Source organism: Mangifera indica, chromosome 10 (genome assembly GCF_011075055.1).
Source record: "Mangifera indica cultivar Alphonso chromosome 10, CATAS_Mindica_2.1, whole genome shotgun sequence".
NCBI lineage: Eukaryota > Viridiplantae > Streptophyta > Magnoliopsida > Sapindales > Anacardiaceae > Mangifera > Mangifera indica.
This window is the reverse complement of record NC_058146.1, coordinates 11,884,008-11,910,176: the sequence shown is the minus strand read 5'-3', so window position 1 is coordinate 11,910,176 and position 26,169 is coordinate 11,884,008. Positions and strand designations below refer to the sequence as shown.

General features: G+C 36.5%; 1 protein-coding gene across 1 annotated transcript; it reads right to left on the bottom strand.

The window, feature by feature from the left end:
- Positions 1-23,443: 23,443 nt before the first annotated feature.
- LOC123226738 lies at positions 23,444-25,300 on the bottom strand. The gene is made up of 2 exons (XM_044651268.1): positions 25,093-25,300; positions 23,444-24,297 (listed from the first exon to the last, which is right to left on the bottom strand). The coding sequence occupies exons 1-2, from the start codon at positions 25,298-25,300 to the stop codon at positions 23,444-23,446; spliced, it is 1,062 nt and encodes a 353-aa protein (XP_044507203.1).
- Positions 25,301-26,169: the final 869 nt, after the last annotated feature.

Sequence of the window (26,169 nt, the reverse complement as noted above, 5' to 3'; positions counted from 1 at the left end):
GATTATGAGGAGGTTCTTCTATGGGACATTTTGGAAGTGTTTAATTGGCAAAAGTTAAGCGTTTAAGGATTAGGGGTAAGGGATGGTATGTGTTTAGGCTTAGAAAAGTGGTGTTTTTAGGCAAAAATAAGGTTCTGTGAACAGTAACTTGGGTAAACAGTAAATTCTGATGGTTAACAATAGCTCCGAGAGGTAAAAATCAATCAAAAAATCACACAAACACCCAAGGCTCTGATACCAAATGGTGCATTTTCATCAAAACAATGCAACAACACACAAACTCAATTTTGGAATTACTATTCATTTAGCACAGTAGCAATTTGTCTTTCAATTTTAACCAACCAGTGACCTTCAAATCATGCAAATTACATATCATTGGAAAAAGCATTCAAAGAGTTTTCTAACGGTATATAATGTCAACCACAACTCAATCAACAAGACATTCAAAACTAGCTTCAAAGTTCGCTAGCAAAAACTGGAAATTGCAAAAATCACACACTATGAACAGTAACCCGAGACATACAACACATTCAAGTTTTCACACTTTGGATTTCAAGAGTAACAAGAAAAATAACCAAGGTATAAAGGAAATCCCACCAACCTTTGGATCTTTCACCACTAATTTTTCCTCCAAGATGAATTAGATAAAAGAACAAACAAAGAAAGCTAACAAAGCTTTGCTTTAATTTTTCACTATCAAAGGAGTCTAAAATTTTCAAGTGAAAAAGCCACACTTATATATACAAGAGGAAGTGGTGGCAAAGTAAGCATTCATAGGCCATCAATTAGACAAGTAAGCTATGACCTTAATTTAAGCTTAGTCAATCAAATAAACAAATGGCATACCATATTAATGAAGAAAATGACAAAAAGGGAACAATTTTTCCCTAAAAAGTGGAACCATGTCCACCAAATAAAGTTACTTGCTTTCTTTCTAGTTGCAATTCAACTAAATGGGTTTCATGACATCTTGGGCTCCAATTTAAGTGATGGATGGCTGCCTTATCTACTTGGGCTTCAAAGTGGGCTTTTAGTTGGCTTTTTAGATTCATTTAAGCTTCCATTTAATTAAGGCCTTGGATGCAAGTAATGAGAGTGCACCCAAAAGTAAAGTTGCGCCAAATTGAAGATGGCAAAGGTTCTTTGGGCTTGCATAGAGCTTTTCCCTCCCTTCATTAGCTTGGGTTGAATTATGTATGGCTAAGAACTTGGGGGCCGAAAATGTTGAAGTGGTCAGAGATACATCATCCCCCCCAAGTTGGGAAAGACTTGCCCTTAAGTCCTCAAAGTGGATATCCTCCATGTACAACAAAAGATCTCCAACATTAAAGGTGGTCGAGACTCCTCCCATTTCATCTAGAAGATTCACCTTGTATGCATTGTCATTCACCTTCTCAAGCACTGCAAATTATCCATCAACCCTTAGAGCTAGCTTACTCCTCATCTTGCTTGGAAATCTCTCTTTTCTCAAATGCACCCAAACCAAGTCACCAAGTTCGAAGATGGATGGCTTCCTATGCTTGTTGACCTTCTTCTTGTGAGCTTCGTTGGCCTTCATGATTTGAAATTTGATGGATTCATGGAGTTTCTTCATGGCAGTAGCTTTCTCCTTGGCATCCTAATGAACTTGCATATGAAAAGGCAAAGAAGTTAGATCCAAAGGAGTTAAAGGATTGAGACCATATTTACGCAACTCCCACTATCAATAATTAAAGAACACACTTTACCTCCAATGGTGCACCTCGATTTAAAAATGTGGAGTCTTTGTTGTTCATGAGGAAAAGGATTGGCATGCAAAGCTCTCTTAATAACTAGCAACTCTCCTTCATCAGCTCCTTTTAGAATTTCTTCTTCTTCCTTTTTGGCTTCATCACTTTCATGGTTGGAAACTTCACTTTCTTCTTTTTCTTGAAGAGACTCCTCAATTGCTTGTATCTCCATCAAGGATAAAACACTCCTATTAGGGCATTCAACTTGGAAGTGTCCATACCTTGGCATTTAAAGCACTTTTTGTTGGAGAAGTTGGTCTTCACCATATTAGGCTTGTCCTTAGTTGGTTCCACCATTTGTTTCCTTGTCTTTTGGTGCATTTCCATCAAGACAATACAATAACACACAAACTGAATTCTGAAAATTACTATTTATTTGACACAACAACAATTTTTCCTTCAATTTTAACCAATCAAATGACCTTCAAATCATGCAAGTTATATATCATCGGGAAAAAACATTCAAAGAGCTTTCTAACGGTACATAATGTCAACCACAACTTAATCAACAAGACATTCAAAACTAGCTTCAAAGTTTACTGGCAAAAACTGGAAATTGCAAAATCACACATGATAAACAGTAACCTGAGGCATACAACACACATTCAACTCTTCACACTTTGGATTTTAAAGGTAATAAGAAAAATAACCAAGGTATAAAGGAAATTCCACCAGCCTTGGGGACTTCCACCACTAATTCTTCCACCAAGAATGAATTGGATGAAGGAAAATGGAGAAAGCCAACAATGTAACACCCTAATTCAGGTATGCTAGTATACTTTACTTTCAAAATTACCCCTAAAGTTGATTTATAACTTGTTTGATGTATATGCGGCTCCATTGTCATTTTTGGGTTCCAAGTCATTCTTAAGTCTCCATGCAACCTTTGAAGCCAAGAAGAATGAAGTTCCAGCAAATCCCAAGCCAAAGGAAGCATTGCACCTTCAATTTTTGCCCAAAACCACTTCTGGATATAGTCTTATTACATCCACCCAAGGTCCAAATGAATAGCTTGCTCCAATTGATCCAAAAGTGCAACTTTTGAAGTCCATCAATGGTCCAAACGTCCAAGCATCATTTTGAGAAGCCCAAGTGAAGTTACAACCATCCATCACTCCATTTTGAAGCCCAAAAAGGTGTTCAAAGCCCAATTGGGAGGGTTGGACGAAATTGGATGAAAGGAGAGCTTTGGTGAAGACAAGAGCCCACTTTTTATGGAATAATAGTAACATTTTGTCCTATTGCATTTATTTAAAGTATGGCATGGCTTATTTTGTGTGGTTTAGAGTGAATTAAGGGCTAGGGTGAACTAATTTATTAAAAGGCTATGTACACATATATCTTGCCACCACTTATTCCCATATAAAGTGGTTATGCTTTGTAAAATGCAGTTTTTTTACTTTGGAATGAAAACTTGAAAGAGCTTTGTTGGCTCTCTTTCTTATTTCTTTTATCTAATCATTCTTGGTGGAAGATTGGTGGTGGAAGGCCCCAAGGTTGGTGGAACTTTCCTTTATGCCTTGGTTACACTTTATGTTTCCTTAGAAATCCAAATTAGAGTGTGTATGTGTGTTAATTTTGATTATGGCAGAGAGTTGTAACATAATTACCATTTCTGCCACTGTATTCCACTTGTAATTTGATTGTCTTAATCTACTCCAATTGTGTACATCCATAGCTTGAAAGAAAGTTCATTGTGTTGTGATTATGATGAAATGAATTCGGTTGGATTTGGAGTTGATTTGGTTAGTTAAACTGCAAGAACAAAAAAACTGCTCATACTACATGAACAGTGAAAACAGTTTTTGATTTTTGGTTTCTTGTTGCATGTTTGGTTGATATGCACCATTGTTGTTTACAGAAATTGTAAAAGAATCCTTTAAAACTACTAAATGAACAATAATTTTCAAAGGGGGCAAAATGGTAATTTTAGAAGGATTTAAGAGACAAAGTGGGAATGTAAATTGAATGGCACACATGAAATTATATAATGGTGCTAAGGGTTTTGGTAATTGGCTAAGGATAAAATAGTCATTTTTGGAGAAGGTTAAGGGTAAATTAGTCCAAAATGCTTATAAAAAACCAAACTATTCATTTTCTTCTTCCTTGGCCGAGAATTCTCTATAATTTTACTAAAGTTTTTCTTTAAACAAAAATTCACCAAAAAAACTTAACTAAACCACCTAATTTCCAGAGCCTCCAATTATAAAAAGCATAGATCTGTCAATTCTCGTAAGTTTTAAGGTAAAAAGTTTAATTTTTAAGAGATGTCAAGTTTAGAGTTTTGATGGATGATTATGTTTTTAGTTGATTAAGGTTGCTAGGAAGAAGAAAAGGAAGATAGACTTAAATCACCTAATTAGCAAAGAAAATGTAAGTATTTCATACTTTATATACTTGAAGTAATTTGAGTTATGTTATTCAAATAACCTTTACTTGTATAAGTGTGTAGGGTATAGAATTAAGGTGATTTACACTTAAAATAATAAAAAAAATTCATTAGGACTTATGATGTAATTTTTTTGCCATAAGGGTATTTTAGAGATTTCTTATTCCTAGGGTTAGCTTAGTTGATTTTGTGTATTAAGTATGTGAGAAATAATGAATTGATGGAATAATTTGCACTAAGAGTAGGCATATAACTTTTGGCCATAAGGATAAAAGTGTCATTTTATGTGATATAGGTTAATTTTGCTTAATTATGTGCATAATATGCGTAAAAACCATTATAATAATATGTATATTCATATGGAATGCATGAGAAAATAATCTAATGCTTAATGAGGCTTGAAAAGAATAAGGAAAAACAATAAATGGGCATATTTCATCTTATGGTTATACATGTATACATGAGGAATCATAACATATGCATGATTTCAGAAAAATAAAGAAAGAGGAAAAATATTTTCTAAATTATGCATGTTTTCGGAAAATGGAAAACAAGTGTTTTTGGTTTTATAATGACTCATATGATATAGGAAAGTAGAAAACATGCTTAAAATCCTTATACGCGAGCTGTACTGTATGGACAACAAAGAAAGATATCAGTTGTACTGTGTGAACAGCAAAGAAAGATATCAGTTGTACTGTGTGGACAACAAAAAAAGATGTCAGCTGTACTGTGTGGACAACAAAGAAAGATGTCAACTGTACTGTGTGGACAATAATGAAAGATGTCAGCTATACTGTGTGGACAACAAAGAAAGATGTCAACTGTACTGTATGGACAACAAAGAAAAAAAATAGTGAAATATGCATGTAAGAGAGGAATGTACCTTGTCTAGTGACTACGAGTACTATCTTATGTAGTCTAGACTGGTCAATGAAAATATTTGACAAACAAAAAAAAAAAGAATGAATTAGCAAATATTTTATGAAAGTCATTTACATTAAAATCATGTATGCAAGCCTATGTAATTGATAAAGAGTTGAGAAAAATGTACGATCAGAAAATAGAAAAGTCATGACACTTAAACATGCGTAAATCATAATGAGTGAATCATATTTGTATAGTAAGGAAATGAATAAATGTGTGAATGAAGAGAATTATGATATGTGTTTAATATGTGTTCTGTGTCAATTATTTTGTATGTGAATAGCCCAGACACGCTGAGTATGAAAGAAATTAGTACTGGTATGAAATGCTTTGAGTATTGAGTATGATTTTTTTATTGAGCCGTAGTCGCTCACTCCGTTTAATTTAATATTTTACAGGTAAAGAGTTGCAGCAAAGATTCCCAAGAAGCACTAGCGAGACATGAGGCTATGGGAGGAGGGCACCGCATTTTTATCGATTTATATATATATATATTTGTGTATATATGCATATATGTATGTATATGTGACTTTATATGTATATATATATATATCTCCTTGACGTATATAAGTGCATATGTATATATATTTATATTTATATCTACATACATTTTGGTTTTTATATGCATATATGTAGTGATTGTATTGATGTGTTTGTACCTCTATCTGATGGATAGTATATACTCATGAGAATATATACATCTTTCTTATTATTGGATATATGTGATTGCGTGTATATATATATATATGTGTGTGTGTGTGTGTGGTTAGTCGTTGAAATTGGTTATAAAGTTTCTGTGGGTGGTAATTTTTATGATGGTTACTATTAAGTATTTATTTTGTTAATTGTGATTATGCTGATAAAAATTCAGTCGATTGGTAGGATTGGTTTGTATGAATTGCTAATTATGAATGTTACAGGGCATAAAAAAATAACTTACTTGGGCAATTTTAGGCGCTTAAAGGGTAGATATAATAAAATATGTTATAATATATATATATATATATATATATATATATATATATAGTTTTGCATTCTGGTATTGCATAGGTGCCTTTTATGTCTCATAGATCAGCTCTCGAGAATCAACTACAATAGGTTGTTTTCTTTGCCTGTATTCAAATAATAGAATGATAAAATATTTATATAGTCACACTCATGCAGTTATTAGATGAGGAGTACCACAAAACAAGGACAGAGTCGTGGAAAGGGTATTCAGAGAAAGACGGGAGAGCCGTCTAAACCTACCTCATCAGGGGGTCAGGATTTGGGCTAGCAGAAATCAGAGATATAGTCCATCAGGTGTTAATCGAGAATCAAGATAGACCCACACCTGAAAATATAGCCAGAGATGTCATCGAGATGAGATTAGAAGTAATATTAATGAGAAGGTCATAGAGGAAATCAGAAATGAAATGAGGAATAAGGGGAGAGGAGAAGTTGGAGCTCAAAGGCGACTTGAGCGCATTTATTCCTTACCTAGTCAGCATACCCCTTTTGAATTTAAAGGTACTAAAAATCCTTTGGTGGCTAATGAGTGGATCAAGTAGGTGGAAAGTACCATGGATTTATTTCCTATGACTGATAGTGAAAAAGTTTGGTATGCTAGTTTCTTGATGAGGGAAAGACCCGCATATGGTGAGACCTAGTTAAAGAAACCAGAAATATGGATCTGATGATCTGACAGGACTTCAAAAGGGCATTTGAGGCCCAATACAGAACAACTGATATGGTAGTAGTCAAAGTTCAGGAGTTCATTTCTTTGTAGAAGGGGGAGGGTTCAGTAAAGGATTATTCTACTCGTTTTGATGTCCTATCTAGTTTTATTCAAGGTATGGGGAGTACACTTAGTCTCCAATTGGACAAATTTCTTCAAGGCCTTAAACCAGAGATAGCTTTGCATGTGCTAGCTAGACCATAACCTCCTCAAACTTATGAAGAGGCATTGGAGAGAGCATTAAGGTTGGAGGTATATGTTATGAGCTACCTAGGAATGCACCCTCTATGATAACACCTCCATTAGTGATAGCACCCTAGACAGTGATACTAAGTTAGTTAGCTCTACCTGCTTCATTGATTGTTTCAACACCTGCTACAACATCAGGGGATAGTTCAATTGGCTTCAGTTTCATAAACAACAGGGGAAAAAGCAAATTCTAGTCAAAAGCAAAAAAAAAAGGTGGGAAGAGTGACAAGAAACCTAAAAAAGAAAATATTCCCCAATGTCAGATTTGTGAGAGACGTTATAGTGGGGAATGTTGGTATTGACAAAAACAGGTGATTTATTATAGATGCTAACAGCCAGGGCATATAACAAAGGATTGCTAGAGTACCAAGGTGCCAGTCTCGATACAACCACAACAAATCCTGATTCTATTAGTGTACCCCGGGAGAGGTACTAATGCACGGGGCTATACAGCTACCCATAGTTAGGCGGAGGCTAGCCCATCTGCTGTTACTGGTCAGCTCTTATTCCACTCTATTTCCTTGTATGCATTGATTGATTCAGGATCTACACACTCTTTTATTGCACCGGAGGTTATTGAAAAGGTAGGTTTAGTGCCTGTTAGATCTACCCATTCCATTAGAGATAAGATATCGGATGATGGGAGTATGATTACTGATAAGATGTTAAATGACCAGAGGGTAATGATACATGAGAGAGAGTTAAAGGTGGACTTAATTGTCTTTGATATGCCTGATTTTGATGTTATCCTGGGCATGGATTTCTTAGAAAGATATAGAGTTGAGATTGACTGTAGAAAGAAAAAGGCTCGATTCCAACTCGACAGTGGGGATCACTTCAGTTTCGGAGAGGGCCATTAGCTAGTATGATGATTAGCAATGTAAAGACGTAGAAATTGTTGAAAAAGAGGTGTATAAGATATTTAACTCATGTGGTACATGAGCGTGATATTCAAAGATTAGGTGTTCAGGATGTCCCAATAGTATGAGATTTCCCAGATATTTTTCCTGATGAGCTACCAGGTTTACCTTTAGAGAGAGAGAGTTAGAGTTTAGTATAGAGTTAGAACCTGGCTCAACTCCAATTTCAAAGGCCCCCTACCAAATAACTTTAGCTGAATTACAAGAATTAAAAAAACAGTTGCAAGAACTTTTAGATAAGGGTTTTATTAGATCTAGTCACTCTCCTTGGGGAACGCCTATACTATTTGTCAAAAAGAAAGATGGTTTGCTTCGTATGTGCATAGATTACAAAGAGTTGAATAAACTAACAATGAAGAATAAATACCCGTTATCTCGAATTGATGATTTATTTGATCAGTTGAGGGGAGCTTCTGTGTTTTCCAAAATTGACTTGAGATCGGGTTATCACCAAGTAAGGATTGTAGAGCAAGATATTCTGAAAACAGCTTTTCGGACCTGTTATGAGTATTATGAGTTTGTGGTGATATCCTTTGGATTGACTAATACCCCAATAATCTTTATGGATTTAATGAATCGAGTATTTCATGATTGCCTTGACAAATTCTTGGTGGTATTTATTAATGATATCTTAACATACTACAGATCAGAAGAAGAACATACCGAATACTTAAGATTTGTGCTACAAAGATTAAGAGAAAAGAAATTGTATGTCAAATTCTCTAAGTATGAATTCTCTGGGAAATTAAATTAAGGGAAAAGGACTATTTCCCACCCATGTTTTAAGCCTATCTCAAACTCATACCCATGGGATATGAAAATCCAGTTTTCCCGCCCATGACCAAACTATCGTCCAATTTCTCAGTTAAGGGTAGGGGTAAAATCGATATTTTATTGTTTAAAACTTTAAAATTTCACCATTTCCCTTTTCCAGGTTTAAAAAACTATAATTAAACCCATCCTCAAAGTTTAAAAAGTTTAGATTTCACCCCTAAGGTTTGCTTCCTTCTTTATCCACCACCGATGGCTGATGCATTCCACCGATCTCACATCTCTGACTACAAAGGACGACCCTTCGTCGTCTAGATCTAAAAGAGCAGACGAAGGATGATGCTTCGTCATCGCGTCAGGACGACTCGACGAGCGATGAAGGACGATGAAGCATCGTCCTTCGTCGTTTGGGTGGAGCGATGAAGAGAGACCTCTTCATCACACCACCAAGAGATCTTTGTCTCTTTGTCGCATCGTGTGACAATGAGATCTTTGTCTCTTCGTCGCACCATACGACAAGGAGACGGAGATCTCTTTGTCGCACCACCGCCGTCACACTAGGAGAAAGAGGAGGCCAGTGACGACACCAGAGACGACGTCAGAAGATGAAATTAAAGAATAGGGGTGAAATTGCTATTTTTGAAAGTTATGGGGGATGGCTACATTTTGAAAAATATGGAAACCCTAGGTTTGGGGGGTGAAAATGTTAGTTTTCAAAGTTTAAAAACTTTGGTTAAAGATGAAATGTTAGTTTCTAAAACCTAAGGGGGGTGAAAAGTAATAAACTTTATAACTTTTTAATATAAACAGTAAAATGTCGATTTTGCCTCTGTCCCTAATTGAGAAATTAGATGGCAGTTTGGTCATGGGTAGGAAAACTGAATTTTCATCTCTCGTGAGTATGAGTTTGAGATAGGCCTAAAAAATGGGTGGGAAATAGTCCTTTTCCCTTAAATTAAATACCCTTTTTACCCCTCCATTAAGCAAAAATGCGCAATTTTCCTATTCTTAAGCAAAAATGCCCTAAATTTTTTTAAAATACCAAAATTACCCTTAACCACATCTATATAAACTCACTCTTATTGTATATACTTCTTATATCACTCAAACACTCACTCTCACTCTCATTTTTACTCAATATCAATTCGTATAAGTTCGTTCGGATGGAAGAAGTTCGCATTTCTGAATTCAAATCGAAAAAAGTCAGTTCGTGAAAAAAAGGTATTTATACGAATTTTAACTCAAAACTTAATTTTATTTGTTAAATCTAGTTTGTATATCATGTAAAGGGGGTATTTGAATATTAGATAATAATATAAAGGTTCAATGAAATGTTAAAAAAATATGGGGGCATTTTGATATTATACAATATATAAAGGATTTAAATAACATGTTAATAATAGATAGGTATATTTTGATACAAGACAACATAAAAGAGTGTTAAATGAAATGTTAGATAATTATAAGGGGTTATAAAAAAATTATAAAAATATGACGGGTATTTTGGTATTAAACATTTTAAGAGCATTATAAATAAAATTTTAGGAATAGATAGATATATTTTGATATGAAATAACATACAAAAGTGTTAAATGAAATGTTAGGTAATTACAGGGGGTAAAATAAATATAAAAAAATAAGGGGGGTATTTTGATATTATATAAGCGATAACAATCTAGTTTGAGTTCAAACACGTGATGGAGTGTGTGAGGGACAAATTTCTTTTAATTACTAACGTGCTTCTTAAAAGAATCAAGATCAACAAATCACAAGGAGCAATCAGTTAGATGGTGGCAAGTCTCAAAATTAGAACTTTAAAAACTTAGTTGAGGCAAACGATAAATAAAATTAAAAAATTAATTAACAGAGCCAAGAAAATAAGAAAACTTCAAAAGGAAGCAAAAGACATGTAAAGGAAATCACTAAAATGCAAGGACCTAAGGAGCAGAGCAAAATGAAGCAAAAATGATTTTATATATGCACAATTGAACTGGAATAGGCTAAGTAGAATATGGAGCACGAAATTGAAATGATTGAGACACAAGAATTCCTTATTTGATGATGATTAGGACTAATTAATGTAGTAGGACAACTGTTATATAATTTAGGAAAAGAATTTCTAACGCAAAAGGAATATACAACTTGCTTTGAATGAGTCAACTAGCTAAATCCAAAAAAAAAATTCATATAGGAATATGAAACTTATAATTTTAAGATATCCTCTTGATGCTTGGAAAGAATTAAAGTCAGAGTGCAATCGTACCAATAGATGACAAGAATCAAGATACACTGCTCAACTCAAACACAACTTTTTCTTTTTTTTTTTCATTTTTTTTGTTCTCTTTTTTTTTTTATTCTGATTTTTTTCTTTCTTTTTTTTTTAATATCTAATCAAATCAAACACAAACATAATTAATATGACTTCAAGATCAAGAAGCTGATTAGCATGGACAAGAAGAACTAAGCAAAAAGGAACACAAGGAACAAATAAGGCACAAAGAAAAGTATTAAACAAAGATAGATAAAAGAGACATAAACCTGTTTCTAGAACCAAGACTCTGATACCAAATGATAAAGAACCCGCTAGGCGACTTGCCCTAGGAACTCTTGAATCAATCCGTTATGCACACATCAGAAAAGTTAGAAAACAAGTTGGATCAATCAAATTAGAACCCTAAGGAAACTAAGTCCTTAAAGCCCCAATCTTAAAACGCCACAAAAGTTGATAACTCCTTTGATAAGTCAAGATGATGTATTCTTCCAAGAACACAAGGGAACAAAGCAAAGTTTGCTGAAAATACCTCAAAATCATTAATGATATATCTGTTTTCGTTTTTTTTTTTTGGTAATTCTGTTTTCGTTTTTCATAGTTGTAGCCTTTATATAGGCATGTAATCATCATAATCCTAGGCATAAAAGTCAAAGTAAAAAAACCCTAGCTAATATATCAAGACATGGGCCAAACCTATGAGCCCAAATAAACCCAAGAAGTAAAGTCTTTTACATGTATATTTAGCCTTAACTTAAAATCTAACAACCCAAAACATTTAATCATTTTATTTAAGCCTTTCTCGAAATTATATCATGGACTCCAAGCTTTATTCTTCAAGTTCTAAGCCTTGTCCATTATCTTGCACATAAAGATAAGTGATTATCCTTGGTATAACATTGGAAACTTCTAGAACAGCCTCTTTGTCATGCATATCCATGATTAAGTCTTGCAAAGCCTTTTTCATCTTCGATGTCCTTGCTCTTGGAAGAAGAATTGGTGGTGAAAGATCCCAAGGTTGGTGAAACTTTCCTTTATGCCTTGGTTAATTTTCTTGTTACCCTTGAAATCCAAAGTGTGAAGGTGTGAATGTGAGTTGTATGCCTCAAATACTGTTCACAATGTATGTTTTTGCTATTTTAAGATTTTGCCAACAAGCTTTGAGACAAGTTTTGAATGTCTTGTTGATTGAGTTGTGATTGCTATCATATACCATTAGAAAGCTCTTTGAATGCCTTTTGAATACCTTTGTCAATGATCTATAATTTGTATGATTAAGAGGTCATTTGATTGGTTAAAATTGAAAAACAAAATTGCTGTTGTGCCATATGAACAATAATTTCCAGAATTGAGTTTGTGTTGTTGCATTGTCTTGATGGGTATGCACCATTTGGTATCAGAGCCTAAGTTGTTTGTATGATTTGTTGACTAATTCTACCTCCCAGAGCTACTGCTCACCGTCAAAAATTACTGTTCACTTTAAAGTTACTGTTCACAAAACCTTAATTTGCCTAAAACCCAAACCTTCCTTAACCTAAACACTTACCAATACTCCCTCTAACCCTTAAACACTTAGAACTGTTAGCTTTTACCTACTAGCCATTACCAAAAATGTCTCATAAAAGAACTTCATCCTCATTTTCCTCACCTCCTCATCCTTGGGAATTTGCCCACATGTCACTAAAAGAAGAGATCAAAGGAGAACTTAAGGCCATTAAGGACCAAACGAATCAAATGATACAAATGATGAGAGACTTGGCCCTCACTCAAAGTTGGGCACCCTTATCACAACCCCAAACTTCAACACAAAGCCAAATACCCCTTCCTTCACCTCACCCAACCCAACTACATTAACCAAGAAGGCATATTAGACCTTCCTCTCCTTCTCCTAAACATCATAGGGAGAAATTGATACTTCATGATTATTCAAGTGAGGAAGAACAAGAGAGGCCACCTAGGAGAGAAAAGGATGATGATAGGGGTTTAAGGATTGAAATTCTAGAATTCGAAGGGAGCATGAGTCCGGATGATTTTGTTGATTGGTTACATGCTATAGAGAGAGTTTTTGAATATAAAGGCTATTCAGATGAGAAGAAATGTAAACTTGCCATCTTGAAATTCAAGGATTATGCATCCTTGTGGTGGGAAAATCTTAAGAAGCAAAGGGAAAGGGATGGTAAAGAGAGAGTGAGATCTTGGGAGAAACTAAAGAAGCTTATGAAGAGAAGATTCCTTCTGGACAACCATAAACAAGATCTTTACCTCAAGCTACACACCCTTAAGCAAGGAAGTGATGGAGTAGAGCATTACACAAGGGAGTTTGAGAAGCTATTAAATGAGGAGTGAGCTGCTGGAAGTGAAAGAGCAAACCATTGCAAGATTCATTGGTGGCTTAAACTAAGACATTGCTTATATGGTAGAATTGCAACCATATTGCACTTTTGAAGATGTTTGTAAGTTGGCTATTAAGGTGAAGGAATAGAGCTAAGAAGATGCAATAGGCCTTAGTTGGGCTTGTGGAGGGCTTTGAGACTAAAACCAGCTCACTTAAGGATGATTGGATACTTGAAGGAGCCAATAAAGAGGTCAACTTGATTCAGGCCCAAACCTATGCGTAGACAGACTTTGAATAACCATAACTTTTGATCCGAGAAAATTACAAGACCTGTAATATATCAACTTAAAGCTCATTTTGAGCTCTATAACAACAACTAGCTTTTTTGGTTTCACCTAATTTAGAGGCCTAAATAAAACCATTTCAGTGTGCATTACGTAGTTTTTGTTTTACCAAATTTAGGATTTTCGGTTTTTACAATTTTGATCTTGTTTGTAATCGAGCTAGACTTTATTGAGCGCAATTGACATATTTTCTTTTAATTTAATTAGTGTTTTGGGTAGTTAATTAGATAATGGGCTTGGAAAGTTTGGAAGTCCATTGGGTTAAGTTAGCATTGCACTATAAAAACTAAAATTTTCATGATAAATAGATCTTTTGGCCAACTTTTGGCATAATTTCGCTTACTGTTGGAATTATCAATCCTTTGAACTTATCAAGCTTTGTCTTGTGGCATTCACCATTATGATAACGATGTTCATTCGATTTCATATCAATTTGGATCAAGAGTCATTCAGTGATGAAACTGGTTCAATCATAGAAAAATATCTTCTTGAACTTTAGGTCTTGTGTCAAATTGTCAAGGTTCGTGTTAGGGATTAAGGCCCTACACTACCTAAAATGGAGAGTGGCCAGTTGTTGCACTTGGCCTCCTATTGTAGGAAAATTCAACTTGAGCAATCTTCAAGTCCCAATCCCTTAAGTGCTTGCTAACCAAAGTCCTCAAGATTGTTCTCAAAGTCCTATTAGTTACTTCGATTTGACCATCAGTTTGAGGGTGATGAGAGGTGCTAAACATGAGCTTGGTTCCTATTTTGCTTTATAATGTCCTTCAAAAATGGCTCAAGAACTTGGTGTCTCGATTCAAAACTACGGTTCTTGGAATTCCATGTAGCCTCATCACTTCTTTGAAGAACAAATCAACCACCTTGCTAGCATCTTCAGTCTTGGAACAAGGGATGAAGTGTGCCATTTTAGAGAATCTATCTACTACCACCATTATAGCATCCTTTCCCCTCTGAGTTATTGGAAGAGCCACAATGAAATCCATGCTAAGATCCTCCCATGGCTACTTCAGAATAGGTAAAGGCATGTAAGGACCAACGTTTGAAATGAGACTTGGACCTTTGACATGTGCCACACCTTACAATAATGGCTTGGACATCTGGCACTCACCATTTTAGGCCAATAGAAATGCTCTTTAAGTATGTCTAGGTCTTATTTATGCTAAAATGACCTGCTAATCCACCACCATGTGTCTCCCCAATGAGAAGTTACCTAAAAGAACTCTTAAGGATGCATAATTTAGCTTCTTTGAAAAGAAAACTGTTACGGACAGAATAGTCTTCATATGCCCCTCTGGAACACTTTTTCATGATCTCCCCAAGCTCATCATCTTCATTGTAATATTCCCTCATAAGCTAGAAACCTAGAACTCTTGCATCAAGAATGGATAACAAGCAATGTCTTCTTGAAAAAGCATTGGCAACTACATTAGAAAAACCTCATTTATATGTTGAGACAAAGGAGAATGACTAGAGGAATTCCACCTATTTAGCATGCCTTGAACTTATCTTATGTTGGCTACTAAGAAACTTCAAGGCTTGGTGATCGAAATGAAGCACTAATTGTTTAGGCCTTAGGTAATAACTCCAATGATCAAGGGCTCTAACAATTGCATAGAATTCTTTGTCATAGGTGGAGTACCTTCCCTTAGACTTATTGAGCTTCTCACTAAAGTAAGCAATGGGCCTTTTGGCTTAAGTAGGACTACCCTAATGCCAACTCTACTTGCATCATATTTCACTTAAAATACCTTATCAAAATTAGGTAGAACAAGTATAGGAGCGTCACATAACTTCTTTTTAATCTCCTCAAATGCTTTGGAGGCTGCCGTGGACCATTCAAACCCATTTGTGTTCATGCATTCAGTGATGAGAGCCATGACAGTGCTAAAATGAGGCACAAAACGCCTATAAAAAGAAGCAAGGCTGTGGAAGCTCCTAACTTCAGTGAGAGTCTTCCGTTGGGGCCAAGTTTTAATGGCGTCTACCTTGGATTGATCTACTTGAATGTCATCCTTAGAAACTACATATCCAAGGAACACAACTTGGTCTATAAAGAATTCACACTTCTCTTCTTTTGCATATAACTTATTCTTCCTCAACACATCAAAAACACTTCTCAAATGCAAGACATGATCATCAAGAGTTTTGCCATATACTAATATGTCATCAAAATAAACAACAACAAATGAGCCAATGTAAGGTTTGAGTACCTCATTCATAAGCCTCATGAAAGTGCTTGGAGCATTTGAAAGGACAAAGGGCATAACCAACCACTCATATAAGCCTCTCTTAATCTTGAAGGCTATCTTTGGTGCATTTCCATCAAGACAATGCAACAATACACAAACTCAATTATGGAAATTACTATTTATTTGGCACAACAGCAATTTGTCTCTCACTTTTAACCAATCAAATGACCTCCAAATCTTGCAAATTATATGTCATTGGAAAAAGCATTCAAAGAGCTTTCTAACGGTATATAATGTCAACCACAACTCAATCAACAAGGCATTTAAAACTAGGTTCAAAGTTTTCTGGCAAAAACTAGAAATTGCAAAAACACACAATGTAAACAGTAATTCAAGGCATACAACACACATTTAAGTGTCCACGCTTTGGATTTCAAGGGAAACATAAAATGTAACCAAGGCATAAAGGAAAGTTCCACCAATCTTGGGGTCTTCCACCACCAATCTTCCACTAAGAATGATTGGATAAAAGAAATAAGATAAAAGTCAATAAAGCTTTTCTTCAAATTTTCATTCAAAATGCTAACCAACCCTTTTACAAAATATGACCACCTTTTATATTGGGAAGAAGCAGTGGCAAAATGGACTTTCCAACACAAAATCTATTAATGTTTTTATACGAAAAATCCTTGAATTAAGCTAAGTCATGCATTCTAAACAAAGCCCATACATAGTAATTAACTAAAGACAAAAGTGATTTTCTTTTTCCTTAACTTTAGGAATTATGTTTCCTAACTAAACAATGAAATTCTAACTTAGTTCCAATGTAACTAAAACCCAATTTTGGGCTTCTCAAAATGATGCTTGGACGTTTGGGCCATTGATGGACTTCAAAAGTTGCATTTTTGGATCAAGTGGAGCAATTATATAAGTGAATCTTAAGTCCACTTAAGGAGGCTATACCCAAAGGTGGATTTGGACCAAAATTGAGGAGGTATTGCATCCTTGGGCTTGTATGTTGTTGGAAATTCATTCATCTTAACTTCTTGGGTGGCATGGTGACTTGAGGAAGATATGGAGCTCAAAAATGGAGAAGAACCCATGTGTGCATCAATCTTCCACATATCTCTTTCTTTCATCCTTATCTAATGGTCGCCACTCCTTAGATCAATTTTGGAGAAGACACAAGCACCATGTAGCTCATCAAACATGTCATCAAGTCTAGGGATGGGATACCTATACTTGATGTTTATGTTGTTAATAGCTCTACTATCCACACACATCCTATATGAGCCATTTTCCTAAGCACTAGAAGGGGCTGGAACCAAGCATGGACTCATACTTAGCCTTACAAAGCCTTTTTCAATCAATTCTTTTACTTGCCATTGCAACTCCTTAGTCTCTATAGGGTTGCATCTATAGGTTGGCTTATTCGGTAATGGTGTTCCCGGAATCAAGTCTATTTGATGTTCAATGTCCCTTAGAAGAGGAAGGCCAGATGGAAGTTCTTTCGAAAATACATCTTCATATTTAGCCAATAGAGGTTGAACTAATGGATGGACCTCTTTCTTCTCTTGCTTGATCTCCCCTTCAAGTATAAGTAGTGCTAAAACAGATTGCAAACTTAAGAAAGCTTTCTCTTCTTGCTGCCCATTCATATACATACTCTCCCTTTTAACTTTTTTCCCTTTGATAACCTTATTAACTTCTTGGGGGTTAAGAGGTAGCAAGGTAATAATCTTCCCATTGAACTTGAAGGAGTAGGTGCTCTTTTTGCCATTGTGATTCACCTCTCTATCAAATTGCCAAGGCCTTCATAACAACAAATGACATGCATCCATGGGAACTATATCACACACAATCTCATCTTGATAATGCTTGCCTATGGAGAAGGAAACAAACACTTATTTGGCTACTTAGAGGCTAGTCCCATTACTCAACCATTGGAGGCATGGTAGGTAACCCAAGTTTTTCCACTAAGGTAGATGAGGCTACAATTGCACAGCTTCTACTATCTATAATTAAAGAACACACTTTACCTCCAATAGTGCATCTTGATTGAAAAATTTGGAGCCTTTGCTCTTCATGGGGAAGGGACTTGGAATGCAATGCTCTTCTAAGGACTAGTTCATTTTCATCAAGACAATGCAACAACATATAAACTCAATTCTAGAAATTACTATTCATTTGGCACAACATCAATTTGTCTTCCAATTTTAACCAAGCAAATGACCTCCAAATCATGCAAATTATATATCATTGGAAAAAACATTCAAAGAGCTTTCTAATGGTATATAATTTCAACCACAACTCAATCAACAAGGCATTCAAAACTAGCTTCAAAGTTTACTGGTAAAAACTAGAAATTACAAAATTACACACTGTGAACAGTAACCCCGAGGCATACAACACACATTCAAGTCTTCACACTTTGGATTTCAAGGGTAACAAGAAAAATAACTAAGGTATAAAGGAAAGTTCCACCAACCTTGGGGTCTTCCACCAAGAATGAATTAGATAAAGGAAAATGGAGAAAGCCAACAAAGCTTTGCTTCAAACTTTCATTACATCAAATTGTCCAAACTCTTACAAAAGCAAGGCCACCCTTTATATAGAGAAGAAATGGCAGAAAAATAGACTTTCTAATACAAAATCTATTAATTTTTTAATTCAAAAATCCCTTGAATTAAACTAAGTCATACCTCTTAGTTGCTAAAGACAAAAAGTGAGTTGCCTTTTCTCTAAACCTAGGAACCATGTCTCCTAGCTTTGCAACTAAGTTTCTATCTAGTTCCAAGCCAACTAAATACACAAGTTTGAGTTAAAATGGGCTTTAAAAGAGTCTTGGGTGGATTGGGCTTGGAAAGGCACCATGTGAAGCTTATTTGAGGCCAAAAAAGCGAACTACTCAAAAGATTCTTAAGTCCAACTAATGAGCTTATGCCCAAAAGTGAAGTTGGGCCAAAATTGAAGGTGCAATGCTTCATTTGGCTTGGGATTTGCTAGAACTTCATTCTTCTTGACTTCGAAGGCTGCATGGAGACTTGAGGATGGCTTGGAACCTAAAAATGACAATGAAGCCATGTATACATCGAGGACTAGCGTTTCTCCTTCATTAGTCCTTTGCATGACTTCTTCTTCTTCATCTTCGACAGCTCCCTCATCATGGCTATAACCTCCACTTTCTTCATCTTTTTGAAGAGACTCTTTAATAACTTGAATCTTCATCAATGATAAAGCTTTCTTATTTAGGCATTTGGCTTGGAAATGTCCATAGCCTTGGCATTTAAAACACTTTTTATTGGAGAGGTCTAATTTTCCCACCTTTTTTTTTTTTTGGTAAGTAACAATAAGTTTATACCAAAGAAATGATATACAAGAGCTTATCTAGGATAAAGCCCCTAGATTAAGCTTTACATAAGCATACCTAGGACAAGCTCCTAGGTTATGCCGAAACAAACAAGAAAGCTCTAAAAAAACAAACAATGGATCAAAGAGATCCAAGTATACATCTCAAAACAACCACTTTAAAGGGAAACACCATACTAAGCCTACTCAAATATTGAATAAGGGATACCCCAATTGTTTGCAATTGACACATTCTCACTAGATTTATTCACTTTCTTCAAACAACTTATCCTTACTCTAACACAATCTTTTATAAGAATTGTGACTCTCTCCTTTGGAACTCCTCCTCTTCCAAAACAAATATCATTCCTAGCCTTCCAAATGTGGTAGACGGATGCACCAAAACACACCTTACTCAAAATATTCTTGAAGTTGTCCTCCTTCCATTTGCTAGCCAATTCCTCAATCAAATTGGTCCACGACATGAGATTAATGTGTTGATTACATAGGTTAAGCACTTCATTCCAGATTTGGGAACTAAATGCACACCTAAAGAAGAGATGATCCATGCATTCCAGCTCCTCATTGCACAAAGGGCAAGAATTGTGAGAGATAATACCAAATCTCACTAATTTATCCCTTGTCATAAGTTTGTCTCTAATACCCAACCAAACAATGAAGGAGTGTCTTAGAAAGTGCCTTTTAAACCATACAAGCTTGTGCCTAGTAACCTTCTCCCTCCTAACCCGAATTACCTCCCAAGCCAATTTGATGGAAAAAAAGCCGCTAGATTTGGGGGACCAAATTAATGAGTCCTCTTCACCCATGGGGCAGCAAGGGAGAACATCCTTTATTTCCAAAAGGTGACTTGAGTTTGCCACCGGCCATTTCCACCTTTGCTCCTCAATAACTTCCTTTACAAGTGCATTCTTAGGGATACCCAAATCATAGATAATCCTAGGTCCATACTTATCCAACAACGGTCCATGGGGGTGCCAATTGTCATGCCAAAGAAAAGTGTTTTCCCCATTGCCGATGATCTTCTTAAACTTGGTCTTCATTAGTTCCCTTAGGCCTAGGATCTTCCTCCAAACCCATGAACTCTCACCATTAGGATTTATTTCCCAAAAACATTTGCCTCTTAGCTTGTTGGTTTTAACCCATTCCACCCAAAGAGAATGCCTTTTGTTCATGAGAATGTTCCACATATTCTTTATTACAGCAGCTTTGTTCCAAGTTTTGCTCCTCATAATACCTAAGCCACCTTCCATTTTAGGAACACATACCTCATCCCAAGCCACCTTTGCCTTCTTACCATCCATAGAAGCACCACTCCAAAGGAAGTTCCTTAAGATTCCATCTATCTCCTTATGGACACTTGATGGGAGAATAAACATAGATGACCAATACACTTGAATGCTAAAAAGGATTGCCTTGATAAGAATGAGCCTCCCCGCATAATATAAGAATTTGCTACGCCATGAGGTAATTCGCCCAACAATCTTTTGAACCAGCAGCTTGCAATCACAATTCTTAAGCTTTGATGAAGTTATTGGCACACCTAAGTACTTGAAAGGCAACTCTCCCACCTTCATATTGATTATAGCCGAGAGTTGAGTCTTCTCTTCTTGGGAAATCCCGGAAAGGAAAATATTGCTTTTATTGCAATTCATTTTGAGCCCGGACCATTTATGGAAAAGTATTAGAGATTTTTCCATGAGGGAGATCGAAGGATAATCTGCCCTACAAAACAAAATAAGATCATCGGCAAAACAAAGATGTGTTATATTGTTTTCCTTGCATTTCCAATAGTGGCCAAAAGAAGGATGGTTCTTGAGTTTCCCAAGCATACGGGAAAGTATCTCCATTGCCATTACAAAGAGGTAAGGGGAGATAGGGTCCCCTTGCCTTAAACCATGAGAACTCTTGAAAAAACCAACTAATTCACCATTAATCCCCAAGGAGAAAGAAAGAGTTGTAATGCAACTCTCAATCCAACCTATAAATTCCTCCGGAATACCAATTGCTCCAAGAATTGCAAGAATGAACTCCCAATGAACCGTGTCATATGGCTTCAAGAGATCAATCTTCATAGCACATTTCTTATTTTTGCCTACTTTGTGAAAGTTATGCATAAGGTCTTGGCACAACATGATGTTTTCTCCAATATTCCGTCCACCCACAAAGGCTCCTTGAGCTTTATCAATGAAGTTAGGGAGGATAACTTTTAGACGGTTTGCAAGGATCTTGGAGATACATTTGTAGATAGTGTTGCAGCAAGCTATAGGCCTATAGTCCTTGCACATAGAAGAGTTAGCCACCTTAGGAACAAGAGCAAGGATAGTACAATTTACCTCTTTAAGGAGATGACCCGAGGAGAAGAAATGCTTGATTGCTTTGATCACATCACTCCCCACAATCTCCAAAGCTGCCTTAAAGAAGAAAGCACCATATCCATCCGGCCCCAGAGCTTTATTGTTGTCCATTGCGAATATGGTGGATTTGATTTCCTCCTCCTCCACTTCCTTGATCATCATCTCCTTATCTTGATGCACCATTCGAAATGTGACCAGCTTTTGAATTTCCTCAATGCTTGATTTGCAAGAATCCGTGGAGTTGAGAACCTTCTTGAAATAGCTTACAAACTCCTTTTTAACTTCTCCCATATCACTCACAAAAGTCCCATCATCAAGGCACACTCCTTTAATAGAATTTCTACTCCTTCTTTCCTTAATACATTTGAAGAAGTACTTGGTATTTTGATCCCCTTCTTGTAGCCAATGGACCTTTGCTTTTTGGCGAGCCAAAGATTCTTCAACTTCACTTAGCCTTCTATAGTTTTCCAGCCATGTTTTTTCTTCCTTAGCTAACTCTTCATCAAGAGGGTAGATTTGGAGCCTATTTTGAGCATTTTCCAGGTTATTTTTTGCTTCCACCACCCTTTCAGAAATATTCCAAAAGCCATTCTTATTTAACTTCCTTAAAGCACCTTTTAATCCCTTGAGTTTGTTGACAAGATTGAACATAGGGCTGCCCTCAAAATCCTCTTTCCAAGCCTCCCTTACAACATTGAGGAAGCTTTCATGATTCGCCCACATGTTATAGAATTTGAATGGGACCTTTCTCCTCTCCTCACTACCCCCACAAGTCACCACACAAGGAGAATGATCTGAAATGGAAGGATTGAGAAAACTAGCAAAAGAGTCCGCAAAAACATCACACCAATATTCATTGACAAGAGCTCTATCCAATTTACATGCTATTCTCTTTTGCCATTCACTAGAATTACTCCACGTGAGGTGGTTCCCTATATACCTCAAGTCATCTAAATTTGCCTCTCTACAACAATTGTTTAGATCATCACAATAGGAATCTCCCTATACAGCCCCTCATATTTTTTCATTAGGACCTCTAATGGCGTTGAAATCACCCATAATTAGCCAAGGTTTACTTCCCATCTGATTTGAGTGTTTAATAATTTCCACCCAAAGAGTTTTCCTCTCCAGAGGTTGGTTAAACCCATACACTATAGATAAAGCCACGTGGGTTTTCTCCTTCTCTAACCATGCTTCACAATGAATGAATTGGGGAGCCTTTTCTTTAATGTCTATTCTAATAGCTTCCTTATTCCATCCTACCCATATTCTCCCATTAGAGCATGCTCCATTATTATTTTCATACTCCCAATCTCTCAAAATATTACTTGTCACTCTTGATAGATTATGAGACCTTACTTTAGTTTCTAAAACAGCCATGAAATCAATATTATTCTGAAGAATAAGATGTCTAACCTCCCTTTGCTTGATAGGAGCATTAAGGCCCCTAATATTCCAGCATGCAAATTTGGTCATTTGGAAGAATGGGGTGGGGAATTTGCTTTTCTTTGCTTTGCCGATTTCTTCCCCAATTTCCTACTCTTCAAATCAGCATCCTCCTTCCTAAAGGCCATCTCATCCACCTTAAGTTTTCTACCAAATGGGACCATTGTCGGAGAGGCTTCTTGATCCATGTTCTCCATATCACTCAAATTTAGACTTGTGTTTATGGGAGATACTTCACTCTCCCGTGCACTTACACCTACTGCCAAGGGAGGACACGGGTGTTTCGACGTGCTAGCTTCACTTTCAAACCTCTTTTCTTCCATATTTGCATCACCCGCGGTGTTCCCATGCATTACTACCTGATTCGGCTTTATTTTATCTTTTTCCAGCTCTTAAGACTCCTTAATAGCCAAGGCAAAAAATCTATTACTCTTATGCATTAACACATTCTTCACCATAGGTTTTTGCAACTCCCCCACTTTGTCTTTGGTTTTCTTGTCATAGCCTTTTGTTACTTGGGCCATTTTATCTTTCCCATGATGTCTCATAGGCAACACAAATCCATCCACCTCCTTCAAAGAATTACGTGAGGTTGTATCATTACCTTGTTTAAATGCTAAAGAGCAACTTGCTGTGGAGTGTCCAAAACATTGGCATCCATTGCATTTTATAGGTTTCCAAGCATATTCCACATTGATTACCATGGATTCTCCATTTGGCAAAGCTAAGCTAATAGCCTCGGGGCATTCCGAATCCACCTTTATCTCAATACAAACTCTAGCATACTCCAATCTTGTCCCTTCTTCAGTAATGGAATCCATATATAGCAGATTCCCAATTGCATTTGCAATGTAGCTAAGTCCTTTCGGAGCCCAAAACTCAAGGGGAATGGCATACAATTTAACCCATATTGCCACCTTCTTAACATCATTAATCACCATAGGGAGGTTTGTAGTCCATTTCCGAATGAGAAATGGCTGTCCTTGTATGGTAAGTTGTCCCTCTTCCACGGCTCTTGAAACTCCCTCTTTATCTAGAAACTTTAGTATAATCACACCTTGGCCCGAAGTCATGACATCAATGAGGCCATAAGCAGTCCACATCCTCTCCAAAGCTCTCTTGACCGTCAAGAATGGTGGCCTTTTGCCAAGGAAAAAACCTACAACACAAGTGTTCCACTTTATTGCACCTTGCTCAGCAACTTCTTGAGGAGGTGCCACACAAATTCGCCTTTTAGAGTCTTTCCCTTGAGGTTCAAAAAACTCCAGCTTTACATTAGATTTTTTAGGGGTGAAGAGAGAGTTCCAAGGAGCCCTCTTCACCTCCTCTCCAGCCACTTACGCATGCTCCACCAAGCAAGGGGCAGAATCAGACGCCTTCCCCATAGCAAGAGAAACCATACTATTTTGGTGCAAGGGTGTGGCAGCTAAGAGAGAAAGATGTTGCATGGGAATAATAATACAATGTGTTAATCAAGAAAAACAGCAAAAAGGAGAACACAACAACCAACGCATACTAAATCAGGAAATAGTTTACTGTCCACAGAAAGCAAACACTGCAGCTTACACCAAAGAGGAAAGCTACATTAATGACATAAGGTACAGCCAATTTGAAATTTGAAAGAGCGCCCCAAGAACAAATACAAGGAGGAAGGAGGAACTACAAGCTGGAAATAAACAAAGAACACAGATACACGACAATCAGCTTAATTAAACAAAGATGGACGTCCGAAAGATGGGATAAGGTAAATGAGGAATCAAAAACAAAAATTAAATGTAGAGAAAACAAGAAAAGTAACACACAAAACTAGAAGAACAATAGCTGAATGGAAATAAGAAGAAGACCGAATGAAAGTAAACTAAGAGGAGGGCACCATGAGAGGAGGCGCCGGCGACCAGTGGGGTCACCGGACTGGAAGTTGTAGCTGGAAGGGCCAATAACCAAGGGGGAAGGTTGACGGAATTTAAGGGATTCAAAAAGAAGTGGATGAGATTTTAGAGAGAAGGGAGAGCATTTTTAGGAGAGAGAAACTCTAAATTACTATTGTCACTGCCATAGCTCTTAGTTGCTAATTTTTCCACCTTTGGTTTGCTCTTGATTGGTTCTACCACCTTTTCTTTCCCTTTCTCCTTGGAAATGGTTTCGATAGCCTTAGAAATGGATGGGGAACCCTTTTGAAAGGTAGTTCCCCTAATGACAGAATCACACGTAGAGAATGAAGTCCCTTTGGTGAATGGCTTGACAACCATGGGCTTCAAAGCCTTCTTTTGCTTCTCCACTTTAATAGCCAATTTACACACATCTTCAAAAGTGCAATATGGTTGCAACTCCACCATTTGAGCACTGTCTTTTTTTTGGTAAGTAATAATAATTTTATACCAAGAAAAGGATGTACAAATGCTTATCTAGGACAAAGCCCCTAGATTAAGCTTAACACATGCATACCTAGGACAAGCCCCTAGGTTATACCGAAACTAACTAGAAAGCTCAAAAGATCAAACAATGAAACATAGAAATCCAAAGATACATCACAAAACACATACTCTAAGGGGAACACCATACTATGCCTACTCAAATATTGCATGAGAAATACCCCAATTGTTTGCAATTGACAAATTTTCACTAGACTTATTCACTTTCTTTAAACCATTTACCCTTACTCTAACACAATCTTTTATAAGAATTGTGACTCTATCCTTTGGTAATCCACTTCTTCTAAAACAAATATCATTCCTAACCTTCCATATGTGGTAGACGGTTGCACCAAAACACACCTTACTCAAGATATTCTTGAAATTGTCCTCCTTCCATTTGTTAGCCAAATCCGTAATCAAAGAGGTCCACAGTATAAGATTGAGATGTTGATGACATAGGTTAAGCACTTCATTCTAGATTTGGAAGCTAAATGCACACCTAAAGAAGAGATGATCTATGCATTCCGATTCCTCATTGCACAAAGGGCAAACATTGTGGGAAATAAGGCCAATTCTAACTAATTTATCCCTTGTCATAAGTTTGCCTCTAATACCCAACCAAACAATGAAGGAGTGTCTTAGAAAGTGCCATTTGAACCAAACAAGCTTGTGCCAATTAACCTTTTCCTTCCTTCCTCGAACTA

Bases quoted from the DNA above. Each gene is read 5' to 3' on its own strand.
- LOC123226738 (XM_044651268.1), bottom strand. From the start codon at position 25,300: ATGGTTGTCAAGCCATTCACCAAAGGGACTTCATTCTCTACGTGTGAT. The intron at 24,298-25,092 runs GTAATTTAGAGT...TTGAACCTCAAG, and splicing joins GAGCTATGGCAGTGACAATA to GGAAAGACTCTAAAAGGCGA.